General features: G+C 35.4%; 2 protein-coding genes across 3 annotated transcripts; one reads left to right on the top strand and one right to left on the bottom strand.

The window, feature by feature from the left end:
• The first annotated feature begins 501 nt into the window (after positions 1 to 501).
• On the top strand, positions 502 to 11,044 carry LOC113753597 (F-box/kelch-repeat protein At3g23880-like). Of its 2 annotated transcripts, none has more exons than XM_027297784.1 (3): positions 502 to 1,876; positions 9,854 to 9,937; positions 10,943 to 11,044. In XM_027297784.1, exon 1 carries the CDS (start codon positions 695 to 697, stop codon positions 1,874 to 1,876), a length of 1,182 nt encoding a protein of 393 aa, XP_027153585.1. In that variant the 5' UTR covers positions 502 to 694; the 3' UTR covers positions 9,854 to 9,937; positions 10,943 to 11,044. The 2 variants fall into 2 exon arrangements, with proteins under 2 accessions (XP_027153585.1, XP_027153586.1); XM_027297785.1 differs by lacking the exon at positions 10,943 to 11,044 and adding an exon at positions 10,605 to 10,933.
• An 8,574-nt stretch (positions 11,045 to 19,618) lies between these two features.
• LOC113751879 (polygalacturonase-like) lies at positions 19,619 to 21,192 on the bottom strand. Its single transcript, XM_027296026.1, has 4 exons — positions 21,061 to 21,192; positions 20,591 to 20,902; positions 19,969 to 20,484; positions 19,619 to 19,873 (listed from the first exon to the last, which is right to left on the bottom strand). Exons 1-4 carry the CDS (start codon positions 21,190 to 21,192, stop codon positions 19,619 to 19,621), a joined length of 1,215 nt encoding a protein of 404 aa, XP_027151827.1.
• Positions 21,193 to 22,652: the final 1,460 nt, after the last annotated feature.

Here is a 22,652-nt window from a genome sequence, read left to right on the forward strand (position 1 = left end):
TTTGCTCATAAATTCTAAATCTAAAAACCTTATGTTTGGATGTAAGTATTTTTCAAAAACTAGTTTTTCAAATATAATAAAAATTTTTAAAAAGTACTCTAAAAACTAATCCAAATGACTCTAAATCATTTTAATTCATTTTACAAATTCCACAAATCTTACACCCTGCTCATAAATTCTAAATCTTCCCAATTGTTTTCAATCGTATGCCTCTTTCCAATATGTTGGTATTTGACATCTCTTGTTTATGTTTTCTGTGGCAAATATGCACAGGCTGCAAACTGTTTCCCATAAATGTACATGTCTTTCACTGTTAAAAAAAAGTGTGTACAATTTCCATCGTTGCTTTTGAAAAGTGTGTACAGCCTCTATAACAGCATGTACACTTTCATCTCGTTACCATATATATTGAAGTTGATATTTGACAAAAAAAAAAAAAAAAAAAAAATCTCGTTGCGGAAAACGGCCCCGGAATCAAACTTCTGCTACCTTTTTATCTATCGCCGGCCCTCACCAAAAACTTCCCTTCTTTCTTAAACAGCACTGTTTCCGATTCTGAGTAGAACTCAAAACCCCATCAAAGTATTAAGCCCCAGCCACGCTTCGCGCGCCACCATCTTCTTCTGCTTTGCATCGAATTCCTCATTTTTTTTATATAGTATTCTCCAATTCAGAAATTTCACCCTCGAAAACAATGGAAACTACAAATATGGAGGAAACAGACCAAGGAATTGATGAGTTTCTTCCAGAAGAGACTGGTCAGTTTTTGCGGCATATCCCAGAAGAAGTCATTTCGAAAGTTCTGTCAGGACTGCCCATCAAATCTCTCTGTCGATTCAAATGCGTTTGTAAGTCATGGAAGTCTTTAATTTCCGATCCGAAATTTAGTCTGATTACTTCTAGGGGTAGAGAACGAGCAATTTTCTGGGATGAAAGAACCCCATCTTTTTATTCTTTAGACCGTGATCTTGTTCTGGAAAAGCTTCCCAGCCCACTGGAAAAAATCCCTGATTGTGCAAATCAAGAGTGCCTATTTCTTGGTTCCTGTGATGGGCTGTTGTTGTTCAGAGTTTCTGACACAGTATTGTTGTGGAATCCATCGACCCGATGCTGTAGGAGACTGTTTAACCTTAATCTCATGGCTAAAGATTACGTTGTAGAAGCTTCAGGGCTTTGTTTTGATGAATCAATTCGGGAATATGTGGTAATCTTAGCACTCTTTGGCGGGAGGAGGGGGGACAGGAGGATTGTTCGCTCAGCTAGTTTGAGTACTAAAATTCACAAACGGATTTGTTTTCCTTATGAAATTTGTTATTTAGCTAACTCAGGCATTACTGTCAATGGAAACCTGCACTGGATAATTCAAGAAAGGAAAGGGGATCCTCAATTGATAATTTATTTTGATGCAAAGGCTAGTAGATTTAGCAAGTTGCCAATGCCCAAGTACAATGTTGGAGATTCTACACATATATTTGGGTTAGGGGTTCTGGATGGATGTCTAAGTATGTCACGATTTGGAAATATCTGGAATCAAGAACATGCTAATGAGATTTTAATCATGAGAGAATATGGTGTGGAGGAGTCATGGACTACTTTGTGTTGCTTACCTTTCAAAGTTGTTGGTGGATTGGGCTGGTTGGGCTGGTTGCCACCACTGTTCTATACCAAGAAGAACAAGGAAGTTTTGGTGACAAATGGTGTCCATGTTTCTGTGTTTGATTTGAGAGACAAGTCACTGAGGGATATTCATTTGCCAAAACTTCCAAATTTCTATCAGTGTCATATGTATCTGGAAAGTCTACAAAAGGTCCATCCATTGAATCCTGATGAGAGCATGGGAAAGGAAAAGGAAAAACTGGTGATACGCAAAGATTAGGTACTTGCTTTTGATTATGACGCCTTATCTGGTTTATTTTCCTAAGAAGTTATACAATTGAATTTTAATGGCAAACTACTGATTTGCTTTTTAATTTGGACCATCTGGCTCTTGTTTGTCTGTGCATTTTACTTGAAAAGGTGCATTTAAGATCTGTTCATTTTCTCAGCATTGTGTGAAACAGGATTCAGAGCACTCCAAAACTTTTAGTTGAGCTTCAATTTAGTGCAGCATTGCATGAAACAGAATTGGTTTCAAGTAAGGAAAACAGAGAATCATAGTGCAGGATTCAGCAGTATAGAATTAGAGGATTTAGGAAAATGGTACGCAATGATGTCAATGGAGTTTTCTTTCTTGTGAGATTCTTGTCACAGGGTGTTCTTATATCAATTTGTCCTTGAAGAGATAAGTTGCATAGAATGAATGAGATGCTAATTGTTGAATTTTGATAGTTCTCTGACCCGATCCAGTCTCACACTTGAAGCATAGACCAATTTATTTTATCACCTTCAGAATTTCGACAGTGCCAAAGAGCATTTAGGTGGAGGATTTAAGCTGCAAAAGGCTTTTTGTCTTAGTTTGTTATACTGCCAAACCGACAGGATGTATACTCCATCTTTTGGCCATCAGAAAGTTACTGCCAACCCTAAATAGGGTATGTATAATGAAAAATTAAGTTAATATCAAAATACAGCTCTCTAGGATTGTCTAGTCTGCTTGATTTATATTCAATCAGATGCATGGAAATTGGGAACACAGGACTAGTATGCCAGACTAAAGCAATTTAAACTGTAACGTGCATAGGGTACACTTAGTTTCTATAATTCCAAAATTGAGCATTTACAACAATTTCATCCAATACAAGCTATTAAGAGCAAAACCACACCAATGATAGTTGACTTTTGATATTTATGTTTTGTTACTGTACCTATTTTAGGAACTTTCCCTGTATGTCATAGTTCTGGATATCCTATTTATTTTGTCTGGTGGTCCAAAGTTATGTAATTCATGCGGTGACACAAGAACAAGATCTTCTAATAATTTATCTAACAGCCAAATCCTGATACTGTTTTAATGTAGCAAGTACTTTACAGCAAGAAATGGTGTCTATTCCGGACCAACTAGCCTTCTGATAGAGGCAATTCATCATTTTTGCTGCTTGTGTATGTTGTTTCTTTTGTAGATTTAGCACTAATCATCCTATTGGCTATCGAGTGCTGATTATCATTTGAGATTGCAGAAGCCCATTTGTGAGGACTGATGATGGTTTACATGCTATCATTCAACTTAATTTCAATGAGGGCTCACTAATGTACATTTAATCTCAAATTGATGCAGTGGTCAAGTGCAAACCCCCTGAATGCTTATGATACTTCAAACTGAATTACTGGACTTCAGAGGGTCAAAATTTTATCACCTGGGGTTGGTTTTTGTCATTACTAAATAACCTTCTTCATTTTTACAGAACATATATGACTGTACCTACACCTTAGGCTTTTTTTTTTTTGTGAATGTAGGGGAGAAAAATTTAATGTCTTGGGATGGTTGGTGGGATTGCAAAATTGGGACTTTGTAAACTGTTTTAGGACTTAGGGAGTATATGAAGTCAGGGGACCAATCTGGTAGCTAAACATTGTGCTTGGTGACAACTTCTAGAGATACAATGAACCTCCAAATGGAAACATCAATTTATCACATTGTTTATAAACTTGGGTCGCATTCTGCAGCCCCCATAGATATATACTTTAAATATAAGGTTCTCGAGGATGCCACAAATATTTATGATAGCAACTTCTGTTTTTCAAAAATGTACTTTTGACGCAGCACAAAACTTGGTAGGCACACCAGCATTGTGGAAAAGCTTAGTTATTGAATGTCACCGAACTTATAATAGCAACTTGGAATAGGATGGCAGAATATGCTTAAGAAGGTGAAAACTGATTGGTAATTCTAGGAATCACTCCTAGGAATCTTTAGGCCTCACACCTAAAGTTGGGATGTATCACACAGCCCTAAGGCAGACACTAAGTCTGCTGGAAAATTTTATTAATGACCAAAAAACTGACTTCTCTTTGTGGCGAAGTGGTTATTTATAGACCTTAGAACAAAACTCATTCCAATCCTATTTAGGACTCCTAACTAGAATAGAATTCTAGTAGAAAGCTAGAAGGCTAAGCTTTCTTATTCCTTATAACAACTAAAATACTAATTACCAAAAAGTAACTACTAAACAGAAAATTACCATAAACATAAAATTCCTGCAGCTAATTCAAATTACTAAAATACTCCTGCCGGCAAAAATCAGAAAATAAACTCCATAGAATTCAAACCAACTCCCAAGTTGGTTCCTTGTCATCAAAAGCATGCCAAATCAATGTTTGGGCATTCGACACATCCTTCCCACGTCTCCTATAAACCTTAGTGGATTTTTGCCACCTATCTCTATCATCTCTCCCCGGCTTGAGAAGACTCGACCCCGGCGAGTTAATGGCCTGATACCTCTCATAGAAATCTGGATCCAACTTCTGAAATTCAGATTCGGTTATCCGTGTACAATCTGTGCATGGTCGTCCCCTCCAATGAACAAGAAACTTTTGGTAACCACCCCTCTAGTGGACACAATTTGGTGGTCAAAAACATCTTCAATTGCTTCACGTAAGCGTGTAGGAGGTGGAAGAGCAGCCTTAGAAGTCCCACTTGCTGAATCATCTAAATGCCCCTCATAAGCAGTCAAATCTTCAATATTGAACACATTGCTAATCCCCATATCATCGGGTAACTCAAGAACACAAGCATTTGAGCTGATTTTCTTGAGAACCTTGAAAGGACCTGCACTTCTTGAATGTAGCTTCTTGTAGACACCCTTAGGATACCTCTCTGGCCGAATACGAACCATAACTTCATCCCCTTCTTCAAATTCTGCAAATTTCTTCTTCAAATCTGCATGTGCTTTGTACCTTTCATTGCTGGTAGCAATCCGGCGTCGAACTTCATCATATATATCCAAAATATGCTTAGAAAAAGCCTCAGCTTCAGCGCTTGGATGAGCACTAACTGGTAATGGAAGCAAATCAATTGATTTGCGAGGATTATTTCCCGTTACAGCCTCAAAAGGACTATAACCAGTCGATCGATTCATTGAACTATTGTAAGCAAATTCTGCCATTGGTAGAATTTGATCCCAATTGGAAACATGATCACCAACCAAACACCGAAGTAGATCACCAAGGCTGCGGTTAACAACTTCTGTCTGACCATCCGCTTGTGGGTGGAAAGAAGAAGAAAACTTGAGTTTAGTGTGCAACATCTTCCCCAAGGTCCGCCAAAGGTAACTCATAAACTTCACATCCCTGTCTGAAACTATAGTCATGGGCAGTCCATGAAGTCTAACTATCTCTTTGATGAAAATCTTAGCGATATGGACACCATCCGAAGTCTTAGCACATGGGAGAAAGTGAGCCATTTTCGAAAATCTGTCCACAACTACCAGTATAGAATCATAACCTCACAATGTTCTTGGTAGTCCAAGGACAAAATCCATGCTCAAATCTTGCCACGGTCCATGTGGAATGGGTAGTAGCATGTAAAGACCAGTGTTTCTCTTTCGCCTCTTGGCCAATTGACAAATTCGGCATCTAGCAACAGTCTTGCCAACATCCCGTCTTATACTCGGCCAATAGAAGCGATCTTGCACCATGGCAATTGTCTTGTCACGCCCAAAGTGTCCAGCAGCACCTCCACCATGTAATTCCCAAATTAACTCCTCCCTCAATGAAGTATTAGGAACACAAAGTAGAGTCCCCTTGAAAAGGTAGCTATCATGGATGAAAAAACCAGCATATTCTGCTTGTTTACCAGCCATTAAATCCTCATATATGACTTTGAAATCTCTACAACGAGGATGATCTTGCTTAAGTGAATCAAAACCGTATTTCTGCTTTGCCTCATTCAGCTTTTCACTAAAATAAGCTATAGGATGAGCTTCTTGACTTAGAACTCCACCAATCCCGACATGAGAAGCATCACATGCGATCTCAAACACCTTTGAAAAATCTGGCAGCCTAAGCACTGGAGCTTCGGTCATTCGCTTCTTCAATTCTTCAAAAGCCTTAGCTGTAGTTTTTGTCCATTGAAACTGTCCCTGCTTCATGCAATCAGTGATGGGAGCCATAATAGAGCTAAACCTCTGTATAAATCGTCTATAGAATGAAGCTAGCCCATGGAAACTGCGAACCTCCTTCAAATTAGTAGGAACTGGCCAATCTACTATGGCCTTCACCTTTTCCGGATCAGCAGCTATCCCTTCATTTGAAACAACAAAACCCAAAAATACAACACTAGGAGCCATGAAAGTACACTTCTTCAAGTTGATATAGAACTTTTCTTGACGAAGAACTCTCATTACTTGTTGAAGATGGTTAATGTGCTCCTCGTTGTTCTTGCTGTAAATTAAGATATCATCGAAGTAGACAACCAAAAAGCGGCCAATAAAGGGCTAAAATATCTGCGTTATGAATCTCATAAAGGTACTGGGAGCATTAGAGAGGCCAAACGGTATCACTAGCCACTCATAGAGTCCATCCTTCGTCTTAAAGGCTGTTTTCCACTCATCACCCGGACGAATTCTGATTTGATAGTACCCCTTTCGCAAGTCAATTTTAGTGTAGATAGTTGAACCAGCGATCATATCAATCATATCATCAAGTCTAGGTATGGGAAACCTATACTTGATTGTTATCTTGTTGATTGCACGGCTATCTACACACATTCTCCAGGTTCCGTCTTTCTTTGGAGTCAATAAAGCCGGCACTACACAAGGACTTAAGCTGATTTGAATATGTCCTTTGTCCAACAGCTCATCCACTTGTCTCTTCAGTTCAGCAGACTCACTCGGGTTCATGCAACAGGCAGGCAAGTTAGGAAGTTGAGAGCCTGGTATGAAATCTATTGCATGCTGGATATCACGCATAGGTGGTAGTCCATGCGGCAAATCTTCAGGAGCTACATCAGAAAAATCGGACAGCAATTTGAGAATTTCTGGAGGCACTTCAGAGTTGACAATTGCTGAAATTTTCACCTCTTTGAAGACTAATACCATAATAACTCCTTGCTCCTTGCTCTCCCTTTCAAATTGCTTCTTGCTCAAAATCTGAAAAGGCTTCTTCCTTGTCTCGATCACTTCATTAACTCTTGAATTCTCTTGTTTGGTTGGTTTCTTCTCGTGAAACTTCTTCATAGTTTCAGCACTCATGGGCTTAAAAACAATCTGCTGGTCATTAAACTTGAATGAGCAAGTGTTCGACTTTCCATTATGATACACATCTCGGTCATATAGCCAAGGTCAACCAAGAAGCATGTGGGAAACAGTCATTGAAATAACGTCACACCATATAGTATCGTTGTAAGGTCCATGTTTAATGGACACCAAGCAACGTCTCGTTACTGGTATAGAGCTACTGTTGATCCAAGCAACCTTGTAAGGTTCAGGATGTTGCTCTGTAGGCAAGTTTAACCATTGTACGGTAGACTCTGAAGCCACGTTCATGCTGCTGCCACCATCAATAATTAGCTTTCTAGTGTCTTGTCCACAGCAAACTAAGGTTTGAAAGATTGAAGTTCTTCGCTAGTCTTCCTTTTGTGACTTTGGTGCACTAAGGATACGCCTCACAACCGAGAGATAAGACGTGTATTCTTCTTCCTCTTCCAAATCATCAACATTAAGTTGTGCTATCTCAGTCAAATAATCAGCACCTTCATTTTCCTTCACCTCTAGATTTTCCTGATCTCCGACATCGGCGCCAATGTGCAAGTTTCTCTTGTTTGGGCACTCCCATGCCATGTGTCCCTTCAAACCACACTTGAAACATCCATCTTTGTTCTTGTTTCTTTCATCGATTGTGGAAGCCTTAGTTTTTGTCTCTGCAGTCTGCAGGCTTGGAAGTTGCTTGAGTTGCTGCTGATTTATATGACTTGCCATTTGCAGCAAATCTTTTAGGAATTACCCCCCCCCCCACCTTGAGTGTTGAACCTCTTAAGTAGTGGCTGCTGCAGGCTCTTTTCAAGTCTAAGAGCTGCTTGGAATGCATTATCAACTGTGTAGATGTCACGTCCCATCAACTCTTTGCGAATTTCAGGTCTCAAACCCAACTTAAATCTGGATAAAGCTTGTGCTGAACCTTCGGTGCCTCCGCAGCGAATTTTCAGCTCTTCAAACTTATTCATATATTCAGCAACTGTCATTTCTCCTTGCCTTAAGCTATTCATATCATCAAAAAGATCAGCTTCATAATGTAGAGGCACGTACTTTCTCTTCAAACGCAGCTTCATCTCTTCCCATGTCAAGTCTAGTTGTCCAGCAAGTCGAAGGTCATGCTCAACTCTTGTGCACCACACTTGGGCTTGTCCAACAAGTTTCATGATAGCAAACTTAACTTTTCTCTCATCAGTCATATTATACCAATCAAAATAGCATTCCAAAGTAGCGAGCCAATCATAAAATACTTAGGATCAATTCTTCCATCGAAATCAGGGATATCTACTCTTACCTTTTTTGTGATGTCTCCTGCGAAATCATAAGAGTCTTGTCTTCCTTGCCTTGATGATTGAACAATCTCATCAGCCATGTCAAAAAGCGAAGCTTGTGGCCTTCCAAAAGATTGATTTAATCTATTTTCACTCCTACCAGATTGATTCCCAATTGTGTGTTCAGGCTGTTTGAGATGCTCTAGTTCCTTTCCATTGTTTTTGACCCCAGATCCAGACTCACCGTTGCCTCTAGATTCAGGAATTTGCTGTTGCTCAGTATTAAAAATTTTGTCTTCTAACACAGCAAACCTCTCTAAGAGAAGATTAATGATGTTATCCCGTTCCTTGTCTGTGTATCGACCCCTAAAATTTAACCCACTTCTTGTCGTCATGGGAAAGCCTTGCTCTGATACCAAAACTGACACAACACAAAACTTGGTAGGCACACCAGCTTTGTGGAAAAGCTTAGATATTGAATGTCACCGAACTTATAATAGCAACTTGGAATAGGATGGCAGAATATGCTTAAGAAGGTGAAAACTGATTGGTAATTCTAAGAATCACTCCTAGGAATCTTTAGGCCTCACACCTAAAGTTGGGATGTATCACACAGCCCTAAGGAAGACGCTAAGTCTGCAGGAAAATTTTATTAATGACCAAAAAACTGACACCTTTTTGTGGAGAAGTGGTTATTTATAGACCTTAGAACAAAGCTCATTCCAATCCTAATTAGGACTCCTAACTAGAATAGAATTCTAGTAGAAAGCTAGAAGGCTAAACTTTTTTATTCCCTATAACAACTAAAATACTAATTACCAAAAAATAACTACTAAACAGAAAATTACCATAAACATAAAATTCCTGCAGCTAATTCAAATTTCTAAAATACGCCTGCCGGCGAAAATCAGAAGATAAACTCCATAGAATTCAAACCAACTCCCAAGTTGGTTCTTTGTCATCAAAAGCATGCCAAATCAATGCTTGGGCATTCGACACATCCTTCCCATGCCTCCTATAAACCTTAGTGGATTTTTGCCATCTATCTCTATCAACTTTTCTACTTTGGAGGTAAAATAATTGATTTAGTTTCCTTGTTCTTCAAATTATTTCTTGCCAATTGATAGTGTTGTAAAATTGAGAAATAATATGCACCCCCTCTTTTTTTAGTTCAAAGAATGCTACTGGGGTCAAAGAATGCTGTTACTTTTTTGTCGAAACCCATTTTGTTTTCTCCATTGTTTTAATCTTTTTGGCTTTTTAAGACTTTCTTCTTTAGTTAGGATTTTGTGCTTTTGCATGTAGGTTTTGCTGATATAATTTGCTGTGCTTGTTTCTTTTGTCATTATTTGGTTGGTAGTAACTATGGAAATTTCAAAAAATACTTCTGTATTATGTAAATGTCAGATAGCGTGGCGCCGATTAACCGAACAATGTATGATTGTGCTCTTGCAGGCAGTACAGGCTGGTGCTTTGATGTAATTTTTCTAACTGAAAACAGTTTAAGCAACTCTTGGATGTCAAAAATATAAGGGAAAGGTATAGTTATTCATAACTTTGCAGGTTCTTCCTACCCTTTTTCAAATTAAACTAATAGATTGATACATGTTCAATTTGTATATAAAATATCAGCCTTCAAGTTTTTTAATCCATATATACAAACTCTAGTTCAATTACAATGAGCAGAGCAGTTTTATGTTGCTTCAAATTAGTGGAAGTGATTTTGTAAAATACAATTGTTTGGAAAAAACTATTTTACATTTGTTTGAAATTCTGGAAGTTGGGGGACCTTTTCTCTTGTTGATACACTTGTGTTCTTTATCTTTTTTTTCCCCTTTTACTGATCTTTTGGAGACCCTTAAGCAGGTGTACTTTTGTACATGAAAAATTCATAATAAATGTGTATTATATTTCTTGGTCATGTACATTGATGTCCATGAATGTGTCAATATGATTACAATAATTGCAAAAAATTAATTGCTTAGGTGAAGATTGCTTTAATTAATGAGTTGTTATGATTTACTCAAAGAGAATGTGGAGAATGAGTTATTTATTGGATAGAAGTGGATGAAAGGGGAAAGGGTATTATGTTACTCAGAGGTGGATGAGGAAACGATGATAATGTGTGACCTTATGGTTCATAATACATTTTCAATTTGGAAAATATTTCTGGGTTCTCTATGGTTAAATTTTCATTGGTGATTAGGCTAGGCAGAAAAAGGGAAACTTGATAAAGGATTTGAGAAGATTGGTAAAGCAAGGGCTTTCATTTATGAACAAGAGCTGCTTTTAAATCTGGTCGATTGGGAAAAGGCAGGAAGTTGAAGAGATGAACTTTAGCTTTTGGCTATTGGAACTTTATTAGCTTCCAAATGCTTGCTTCTAAAATGCAGTAGGTAACTAGGTAGGTAGGTAGGTACTACCTTTCTCTTCCTATGTGTCTCTTAGGATACTGGTATTATTGTCTGAATTTTTCAATAGTTATTTATGTTTTCACCTGCTGGTGATGTAATAACTTGGATTTTCCTAAAATGTTTTGAGCAGGTCTGAACTCTGTAGTTATTCATCATATATTCTGGACTTTGTTAGAGCCTGTGAGACTCGGAAACATAGAGCCTGGGAAACATAGCCTTTTTTTTTATTTCAGATATTTGGTTGTTGGCAAAGTATTTTTTGTGCATCGCTGTCATGAACTATATGGTGGAGTGGGCTTTCTTTTGTTGATCAAGAAGCTTGCCTACAATAGTTGTTGGTGCTGTTTTAAATGTATGTTCTGGAACAAAGAATGCTGTAAATGTATTTCCTGGAATTTAGAAAAGTTCTTGATTTAACGCTTATGACATCCCTTGCACTTCAAGAAGAATTAAATTTGCAATTACCATCAAAGTTTTCCTGCTATTTCGCTTTTTGACCGCCTTAGTTTCTTAGTTTATTTCGAATTCTGATCATGAAATCAATAAGCAGGGTGAGTGATAGATTATTGATAGTTTAGAGTATTTTTTTGGAGCATTTTTGAGATTTCCAAGAACTTATCAAATTCATATGAAAGGGGCAATTTTTAAACTATTTTAGTATGCGATGGGCAATTCTTAAACTATTTTTTTGAGCGGTTTATGCCTCCGAGTACTATACATATCTTGATAGGCCTTCTGTTTTCGTTGTTTCTTTTGTAGATTTGGTTGCATATTCAGAACATGTAACCATCTCAGATTTTTCTGAGAGAATGTAGATTTGAAACCAGTGATGATTCAGGTTTAATTCCGATGGAGGCTGGCTAATGGACATTTCATAATAAATTATTGAAGTGGTGAAAAAAGTGACGAGAATATCGAATTTTGGTCTCACACAAATTCAAAAAAGTAAACGAAATAAATAAGAATGCACACAGTAAGCAAATCAATCTAATAAACATAAATTTCAATACTCTATATTTCACCATTTAATTTTAAAATAAAAATTTCTAATTTGCTTTTTATCTTTTTAATGATTTTTTTTATCTCATATATATTACATAACAAAAAAATTACAGTGATTATTCTAAATAATATTTCAAATAATCTCCTATCTAAATATACTCAATATTAATTTGTGTTTTAGTCAAAAGTTACTATATTGTAACTTTGTACCAACTCAAAGTTCTAGCATGTTGGCTAAAATTTATTTCAATAAAGTACTACTAAAAAAATACAATTAGAAATTTAGTATGCATAAATAACCTAATAGTAATTAGAAAGACCACAGCAAGTAAATTTTTTATAAAAAACTAAAAACCCAAAATTAGTTTGGAGAGGACAATGCAACGTCCAACAAAACCAACTTGAAATAAAGGCATGATATGGATTCACATCATTTTTGTAAGTAATGGTAGCGAAATTGGATGGTAAAAAAAAGTGAAGGTGGAGAAACAATTCTATTAGGAAGTAAGAAGCATGATTACATATTTCACTAAAATTGCTTCTTATCATTCGTTTCTTTTCTTCATTTTTTATTTATACACTTTGCTTGTCAAGAAGATGGAATGAAACGAAATTAAAAAAAAAATAATAATAAACACTGGCAAGATTTATTTTTTTTTATGGTGGAGATTACAAAATAATGATTAATTTAGGATGCATATGCTGTGGCTAAGGTTAAGGTAGGATGAGTATATTGCTAATGATCTCTAGATGAGCATTAGCCTCATGCAATAAACTTACCATTTAAGGACTTGCTACCTCATTTGTCTAAGAGGCCTTAATATGGTAGTTAAAGTTAAGACTCTATGATTTGGAAGTCTTGGGTTCCAATTCTTCTTATTCCTCTTCACTTTTTAAATCACATCTCTTCTCAGCTAATTCTTTTTTTTTTTTTTTGAAAATCAAATTTTACAAGCTTTTTTTTTAATAACAAAACATATTTCATTAATGGATTGCTAGAAATCGTCCAGCACGATTGGTATACATCACTGCCCTAATGGCAGATAAAATATGCATTAAAATTGTAGATCTATAATTTAATAGATACAAAAAACCTGAGAAATTAAGAACAGATCTAAAAAGTACCATAAATTTTAAAATCATCTACTCAGAATAAATCGATGTAGCCTACTCTGTGCATGTTACAATCGTCAGATCTGCTGATCAACAGTTGTAAACTCTAATAAAGATGATGAGATCTGTCAAAATAGATTCAAATCTAAAATAAATTCAGATCTGACAATCAGATTTGAAGTAAATTCAAATTTAAACAATAAAACAAGGAAAAATAACACAAAATCTCACTAGGAACTTCTAGAAAAATAGAAATTCTCACTAGAAATCTTCGGAGAAACAGAGATCTCCAACTAAAAAAAAATTAAAGGAGACTTTATTAGGAAAATAACAAAAACAAAACCTATGGGAGGAAGACCAGGGAGACCATGGTGGTCTTCCTCTCAAAGAAGAAGGGATTCAGAGAAAAGGAGTAGTAAAGAGAAATTGAAGAAAAAAAAAAAAGAAGTTATTCAAATTGTACAAGCTAGCATGACAAATATGTGCGATAATCCAAACTGATTTGTTGAGATAACCTTGGTCTAGTGGGCAAGACTGATACCCCAAGACCAGAGATCTAGGGCGCTCTCTCTCTCTATTTCTCAAATTTCATCCCTCCCCACATCTTGTGATGATGCATTATCCAATTTGGGTGATGATTCTGCCTTTGTTTCTTTAGGTTATCTTTCGTACATTTTACACATTAAATTTAATCATTGCATTGCAACTTGAGCTTAGGTTTTATATACCTCACACCCTAGAGCCACTAACCTCATGTCATCGTTGTCAACTCTAAATGTTATTAAGCCGTCTCTTATAGTGGGAGTTTGGGGACCCCTATCAGTTTTGGGTGGTGAAATTGCCAGAACAAATATTTTCTTGTCAGAGCAATTTTGTATCAAGTACCTAACTTAGCCTTCAATGGTAAAAATTAATCCAAAAATTAATAGTATCCCAACCTTTTAACAAAACTCTCTCTCTCTCTCTCTCTTTGTTACTTCGCCGGAATTCTTACTTGCTTCCCGGCATGATGGGCCGTAGCCTGTAATTTAAAGACAAGAACAACATGCCAAACCTTGACAAGCAAAACTTTTGCAGACTAGAACCCAAGCAAATTCTAAACAAAAGGACGGATCCTCAAAGTGATATGAACGTGAATCATGTCTAAGCAATCTTCAAGTTCTGATTAAAATAAAATTCAACACCGATTTGCTTGGAGTTATTCATGAACAAATTGATCCAAAAGAACGTATTAACAGTTGAAGCCGAGCTTTAAACTCTCTTAGTTTGAGATCCCTCTTACAAACCACCAGAATTAAACCAGCAGTGATGCAACAGTACATCAAAAATATTATCTTTTCCATTATGGATCATAAACTACAAAACTGACAGCAATTGGATAAATTCTCAAAGGTAGAAGTCTCATGTTCTTCTTGCCATTCAAGAACCAACATGCATACTCGAATGTGTTAAAAACCAAATATTTTCAAGCATTTTGGTATTGCTTATAGTTTGTGTCACACCACAAATCCAGATTCCTAAATTGGGTTTGCAACGTGGCACGCCGTACCTGTGACATCTCACTCCCACGAATACACGATATTATGATGATAACTTATAAAAATTTAAAACTTACAATTACTTAAGTAATACATACATTTCACTAAATACATCTACAAAAATACTTTACTCTATCTTCCTAGAATTTAAACATATGTCTATTTACCTTTCTCACTTGTCTTCTAAACATACACGATCTATCTTTCTTGATTTGTAAGAAAAAAAATAAAGAGACATTGTTTGAGTGATGTACGCCCCATAGATAGTACTTATTCCTTTGTTGGATCATGTAACTATATACATACTATATACATTTACAAATTCGGTCACACCATACCACATGCATACATCAAATAAAAACATTTGGATCATTTCATATAGGGATAATTGCATAAACCTCCCTTGAGGTTTGGAAAATAGCATTAACCTCCCCTATCACGAATTTAGGGCCTATAGTTGGCATAAGATAGGATAAATTTACTTCTATATCCTAAGAGTTTAAGGTTGTTAGTAAACAAATTTGGGGCAAAAAAAATTAGGGCAGTAAACAAGTCTAATATAACTAATTAAACAAAATTAACGGTTATTTTTTGTTTTATTAGGCACTGTAAATGCACTTATAAAATGGTGTCATTTTGATGCTCCAACATGGTGCCATTTTGTAATGGACAATACTTGAGAGAACAATGCAAATCATATATTTTCTACATAGAAGAGAAGTAGAAGCAATAAAATGTAGGAGAAATAAACATCTAGGTAAGACTTCATAAAAGAATAAGTTTTAGTGGTTTTGGTTGAGTTTATTTTTCTTATGCATTCATGAAACAAAAGGAGAAAGAAAGTAGAAATCAAGGCAAAATCTGAAAATTTTTCTATTAAAAATCTGTGACAATCAAAAGATGATAGGTAAGTAATCCTTTATCATCTCAACTTAATACACAAAGTTGAGGTGTTAGTTATAGTATGATGAAATTGCTATGTCGATCATGAGAGAACATAGCTGTGTATGAAATATAGTAAATAGTGTGAAATCGATATACTATAAAGTATGACAACAAGAAATTCTCTTAAACTGATCAAAGGTGAATATTCTTGTTTGATTAACAATCTCTTTATGTGTTTTAGAACCTCATATTTCTGAACATACGTTTGTTGTTTCTTTCAGATTTTACTACTACCGTTGTTCGCTTTGCACATGTATCATCTGAGTTTCACTAATTGTTTTCATCTCATAATGTTTTTCATTCTTTTACTAATACTACCGAGGTAAAAAGGGTATAAATGGAACAAAATTATTATCTCACTTCCCAAAAGACATTTTTAATGGCACTTTCTCTAACATGGGCTGAAGTTGCTATCAAAATCTTAAGTTCAGGGGAGATTAGTGCTATTTTCCAAACCTTAGGAAAGGTGATAGCAATTGTCAGAAACCTCAGGGGAGGTTTTTGCAATTATCCCTTTCATATATTACATAAATATATTTCATTGAAAATGAGCGGTGTGACAGCCCCACCTCCCCAGCGCCCCTTGCCGACGTGGGTTGCCTACTCCCGCGTCCACGTCCCCGACCCCTACGTGTCCCTTCCATGAAGTCTAATCGATCTAAGTGAACGTAAGTATATAATAAATAACGATACATGGGAGGAAGGAACCAAAACCTTTCCCAATAAAGCATATATATACATTCCAAAACAAAGCCAAAACAAGTCACATATTAACAGTCAGTCAAAAAATAATTTAAAAATCCTATTTACTCATAAAAATCATTTAGAAAATGAGAAAATTTACGGGGTCTCACAAGCGGTATATACATAAGTGGCCTTCATCCGATGTGGCACTTAGACCCATAGGTTCTAGAGGTGACCTTCGCCGAATGTGGCATGGAAAACATATAACATAACATAATTGTATTCATTGAATATATTTTCAAATCATAGAAAATACCAATCATGTCATCTCATTTCATAAACATAACTCATAAATAAGTACATGTACTATCTGGTTTCTAAATACTTAGTGTAGAGTTTAACCCCTTCTAGAAGGGCAGCAGATCAAGCATTTTTCTTGATTTTCACTTGATCTACTCATACATGAGTCAATCAACGGGGCACAATGGCTACCATAACTATTCATAACCTATCAATTATTTTCCCTAATCTTCACTTGATCGTCATACATGATAGGACTATAACACCTATTGTTTATTTCATGACTATTTAGAACTTTTCGTAATATAAAATCATTTTACATGTCACATGCATATTTTTTTTCATTTCATGAAAACTATTCATAACCTATCAATCATTTTCTTTGATCTTCACTTGATCGTCATACATGATAGGACTATAAACCCTATTGTTTATTTCATGACTATTTAGAACTTTTCGTAATATAAAATCATTTTACATGTCACATGCATATTTTTTTCATTTCATGAAAATATGCCACTCGTATCCTAAAACATAGCATAGCAAAATATTTTAAACAAGCACACATGATCCATTTTACATGTATTAATATAAAGCATTTAATTGAGAAAATTTATATTTAACATTTCATAAAACACAGAGAAGTAAACACCATCTACCTCAAACTGCTTAATTGAAGAGATCCTTAACGTGCCTTTGAACTCACCTCCAACTCTAAATAAAAGTTAAAGAATCCGATCCCAAAGCCCCAAAACTTGGTACATCTTCATTTTTTTTTAAAATCTTGGTTTATTTACCATTTTTTTACGCTTAGCAAGTGTCATTATTGATATTAAATCAATTTTTTTTCGTAAATACATGCTTATTATTACTAGTCACCCGTTAATTAAAAAATATGACTGTCAATTTGTGTCCCCACTAAATAATATTTCTAGCTCCGCTACTAGTTTTCTCGTGATACTCATATTATTGCTATATGTAAATTAGTATAAAAATAGTTTTGCTGATAGAAGTGCACATGATAATTTGTTTGTTTGGATTGTTAGTTTCTGTAGAAAATTTTTTACATATTCTGTGAATATATTTCTCAATCACTTTTTTATCTCACATACATTAAATCGCTACAGTACATTTTTCTACAACTCCTAAAAATAGCAATCGAAACAGCAAGATTTTGGAGGAATGTATTGTGCTAGACTAACAGTAAACTCTATTGTTGTGTCTATTGAATTTTTTCATAATTTGGACGTGATAGGATAGAAGTCCCACAAGCTACGATGAGTACCATCTTCAAGGCAAGGTATATCTTCAATAGCTATTCTTTTTTACATTAAAATCCTGCTAGATCAGTGAATGTAAAAGGCCTACTCTTTTTGGTTGCTCTAATGCATAGTACATATGGAGGAACCAGTTTGGTTTTGAAAATACAAGCACATATTCAGAAGCAATGCATGAAAGACTGTCAAATAATGATACTCTAAGGAACATCAATCTTGCATAAAAGACTAACAAATTATATGTTATTGAGATTTTAATCGTGAGAGAGTATATATTATGAAGGTGTCGTGCATATAGGTACTCCTGAATTGTTGCTAAAGTAATTAGTTCATTCCTAATCCATCTGGATAAGATTATATTATCTCAAAATGTAGCATGTTATATACATATACATATATATATATATGTTAAATTTACATCGTCAACTTTATGAGATAGTATTTCTATATTTTTCATTTTCTTCGACCAATTTTCTTTTTGAAAATATTATTTAAGTTTGGAGTACCATATCTAACATTCTTCATGCTATTTTTTCTTTTTATGGTTTTTAGATTACTTATAACTCCAACTCTAAGACACTGTCATTTTTTATCCAAGTTATTGTACACTCATAATATTATTATGCTTAATAATTATACTATGATATTTCCATCTACAAAGCAATACTGTTAAGTAAGAAAAGTGGATTTGCACATCAAAGGGTGGGAATAATAATAGAGTTTATATCAAGTGCTTAATCTGCATCATTAATCTATGGAAGGTCATTTGTATAAAGGAATTGGCTTATTGGATTTGTGTCATTCCATGTTATTTGTTATATTGCGCCACCCACTTAATCGTTCTCCACCACCCTCCCAGCCAACTCATTTACCAACCATACCAGTGTCATGCTCAAATTGAAAGTAAATGACAAACAAGTTGTGAGAGTTCAGTTATTGGGTTAACTTTGTACATGTGAAAGTAGATGAACAAACACTTTATGTTTTTTTTTGGACTTGGTAACCTGAATTTTTTTTGCCAAAGGGAAGTAATTCTTTGCGTAGAAGTTGTATGCATGCTTATTATTGTTATTATTTCTTATTACATGAGAAAAAAATCGATAATGTTGCAATCACTGATGTTGATCCAAGATTATGGGAAGGCTTCAAGTCGAATCTTTAGACTGATAGTTGGGGACAAAAAATATATGGGAAGAGATGGGAGGATAGAAAATAAAAAGTTCATTAGTATTGCAATAAAGTTGCTTCATATGAAGTAAGACGCAATGTTTTTGAACTTGAATAGATGTATGTTGTTTGAACATGAGCTATATGCATTCTTTTGGGTGTAGTGTTTATTAACAACGGGGTGCAAATAATCCTATATATCTAATTGTTCTTCACTACAGTGGTTTATTGTCATTAGTTTAAACTTCATTTGGGAGAGATAGTTGGTTTTCTGTCTTTTTTTTCTCTATTCTTTTTCTTTAATTTTAAGTACACTCCAACACAAAACACAACAAAAAGTTCTTTTTCCCCAAAGTATTTTTTTAATAGGGAGAATGACAATAAGTAAGAAAGTTTGACATGTAACATAACTAATGATGAAGTGTAATGTAGATAAAAGTTTTAGTTGGGAGTGTGGTAATTTAATGACCATTACAAGTTGAATTTCCTCTTTGTAATGGAGAATTTTATCTTTGTAACTATTGATACAATTAATTGAAAAACAACAAACATAATTATAAGATGAAGGGTATTAGGATATGGCAAAAATTGAGACAATATTTTATTTGTCTTCAAAAGTATCAAAACTAATTATATTTTCATACAGAGTATGGATTCATCTAAGAGAATTACTTCTTGAATGGATTCAAAAAATAATAAGACCTGAAATATATTTTTTAGAAATGGGGAAAGAAAAAAGGAGGAAAAAAATTTCGAACTCATTCCTATGCTTGTGGGAATTTAAGCAGCCTGAGCAGGAATGGTGGCATTGGCGCAGATTGGAGGATTCAGCTTGCCACTCAGAGCTGGCTTCACATTGGCACAATTGCTTGACACATTCCCTTGATTGCCATTGTATGCCAAGTCAATGTCAGCAATCTCTACACCATCGCATGGGATACTCTTACTGCAAAGAAGTGTCACAACAGCTGGTGTTGCTGAAGTGCCAGTGATGTTCTTGAAGCTGACCTGAGCAATCTTAACACTTGATGGGGCCTGTAAATCAAAACAGCGGGGAGAGAAAAAAATTAGCTCGAAAAGAAATGCACTTTAGAATTTGATTGTCTTAGCATGCATGTTTTGCAACTTACAGTGTTTGTGCATTGGTTGTTTGGGCAATATTCTTGATCAATGATCACTGGATTGCTGACATTTTGCATGATAATACCTTCAAAGTGCATATTGGTGGCACTACCACTTTTAGCAGCTGGCCAGCTCTTTACTCTTACACCATTTAAAGTACCGGAGATGGTGCAGTCGGTAACAAAGATACCCTCAACAGGCAGTTCATTGTCATACCTTCCAAGACTTCCAACACTGATTCCATGGCCAGGTCCACATGTCACTTTACTTATATTAACTTGTTTGGCACCATCACCAATTGAGATGCAATCGTCCCCGGTTCCTATGTTTGAATCTGTGATGACTACTCCAGTGGAATGTCCAATGTGAATACCATCAGTGTTGGGACTGTCCCCAGGTGCTGTGATTGTGAAGTGTTGGAATGTTATATTGTTGCATCCAAAAAGATTCACGTGAAACAGTTTGCTGTTCAAAGAAGTTAGGTCGCGGATGACAGTATTGTTGACGAAATTCAAGCTCAAAGTCTGCAATTTCAAGTTTAAAAAATGACAATCAGATTATTAATTTCACTGGTGTATCATTGGCAAAACATTCATAGGTGTGTAATCAATGTTGTAAAAGTTGGCTCACATTTGGAAGTTTGCTGCATTCGGTTTTTACACGACATTCATTTTGGGTCCAAGCTTTGGCTCCTTGGCCATCCAAGGTACCACCTCCGGAGAGTGTCAATTGGTCAACGTACATAATTGTCATCCATTCATTATCCTTGCTTATTTGTGCAGGATCTTCAGGAGCTTTGATGGTGCCTTGTATTTGAATCTCAACGGGTGCTTTGCAAGGACCTACAAGGCTCGCTTCTTTTAATAAAAATGTGCCCTTTGGAATCAAAATTGTAGATGCTGTTGTAGAATTACATGTTTGTTTCCAAGCATCCGCCAAAACCTGCAACAATGGCAAATCTTTTAGAGCCCAATTGTTTATTTCATGGGGACAATGCTTTCGACAAATCACGAACTTTTCTTCAAATTTTGGTGAATTGATCAATCAACCAACTTGATTTCAATGCGTGTAGCTTTGGCATTAAGATTAAGATTAATTACCTGGCTCATATCAGCACTGCCATCAGGTTTTGCGCCAAGTTGAGTGACATCAATAGGTCCAGTTTGGGCCTGGACAATGCATGTAAAGAACAGCCATGAACACAACAATGTGATGCCAAATGCTCCTGCCATCTTTTGCTATTCTTTTTTTCTTCTTTTTTCTTCCCCACTATTTGCATTTGTTTTCTCTGAATAGTGTAATCTAAACTACATTTGTTGCCTTTTTATAGTCGTGATAAGGAATTTAACACCGTTAATTATCAAAATTTATGTTTGTGGTTCCTAAGAGACTCGAGTGTTGTGGTGCAGTTGTGGCTACGACTTCAGTTACCTTTCTTCCCTTTCTCCATCCAACCACCTCTCCCTTCCTGATCTCCCAATTTGGTCATAACGTCAACCTTATATTAACTAAAAATGGTTCATCAATCTAGCGGATATAGGATGGATTTTTCCAATGCGGGTGGATCTCCTGATGGTCAATGGTTTGCAACTTTGAAAGTCTTTCAAAATCTTTGGAGCTTATAGTTCTCCACAGTAAAGTGATTAACAATGAGCTAAACTAATAGAATTATTGTATTAATAGGATTCCAAAATTATCAAAATTGAGCTGCTTGGAATGTATTAATAGGATTTCAAAATTATCCAAATTGAGCTACTTGGAATCAGATTCTTTGAAAGAGATGATGTTTTATTTTAGAAATGATAGATATTGGCCTACGCACATATACTTTTGCAAATGGCTATTTCTCTATGGTCCTTTAAGGTTTGTCATAAAATGAAGACATCCCTTGTAGTAATTTTGAAGAGTTACAATGACCTCCCTATTAAAGATTGTGAAGTTTTTTTCCCTTTATTTTGATATTTGCCTATACTTAATTCAACTGTGAGGATAATATCTAGATTAGATCTTTAAAATTTCACAAGGACAATTTGGGTATTTGCAGTATATATACTTTATGCTATTATTACCTCAAAGCTAAAATGCTTATATATGAGCATGTTAAAATTGAAGAGTGATAAACTCGTAAAACTAGAGGTAGCGTTTTGCTTACATTGACAAACTTCAAGAAAGGCTGGTGTAATATAACCTTTCGTGAATCACAATTGGTGGACGAGACCGCTGTACAGTACAAATACACAAAGAATCAAGTTTCAAGATAACTATGTCATATAAAATGTGATTTAATAGTTTCTCTTTTTAGTTTTTGTTAAAGTAAATATGTCAATATGACATATAATTTTCTTGTATCAATAACGTTTAGTTAGGACCAATTATAGATCTTTCCTTTTGTAAAAGTTAGTCTAGATTCAATGTATGTTAGTTTATAGACCCATATATAGGGACATCTCATTGTATTATGATTAAAAGAAATATATCACAATTTTTTCATTTTAGTTTTCTAACATGGTATCAGAGCTCTAGGTTCAAAATCTAGAGTCTCTTGATCCTTCATATTTCTCTCTTTTTAAAACTCACTGTTGTCTCTTTCATTCTAATCATTTTTTGGTTAGTTTCTGTGACGCCCCACATCTCCCTAAGGCGGACCAAAGGGTATCCGTGGACGCCTGCCCAGCTCTCGCCAGGACTCAAG

The sequence above is a fragment of the Coffea eugenioides genome, chromosome 11 (assembly GCF_003713205.1).
Source record: "Coffea eugenioides isolate CCC68of chromosome 11, Ceug_1.0, whole genome shotgun sequence".
Classification (NCBI taxonomy): Eukaryota; Viridiplantae; Streptophyta; class Magnoliopsida; order Gentianales; family Rubiaceae; genus Coffea; species Coffea eugenioides.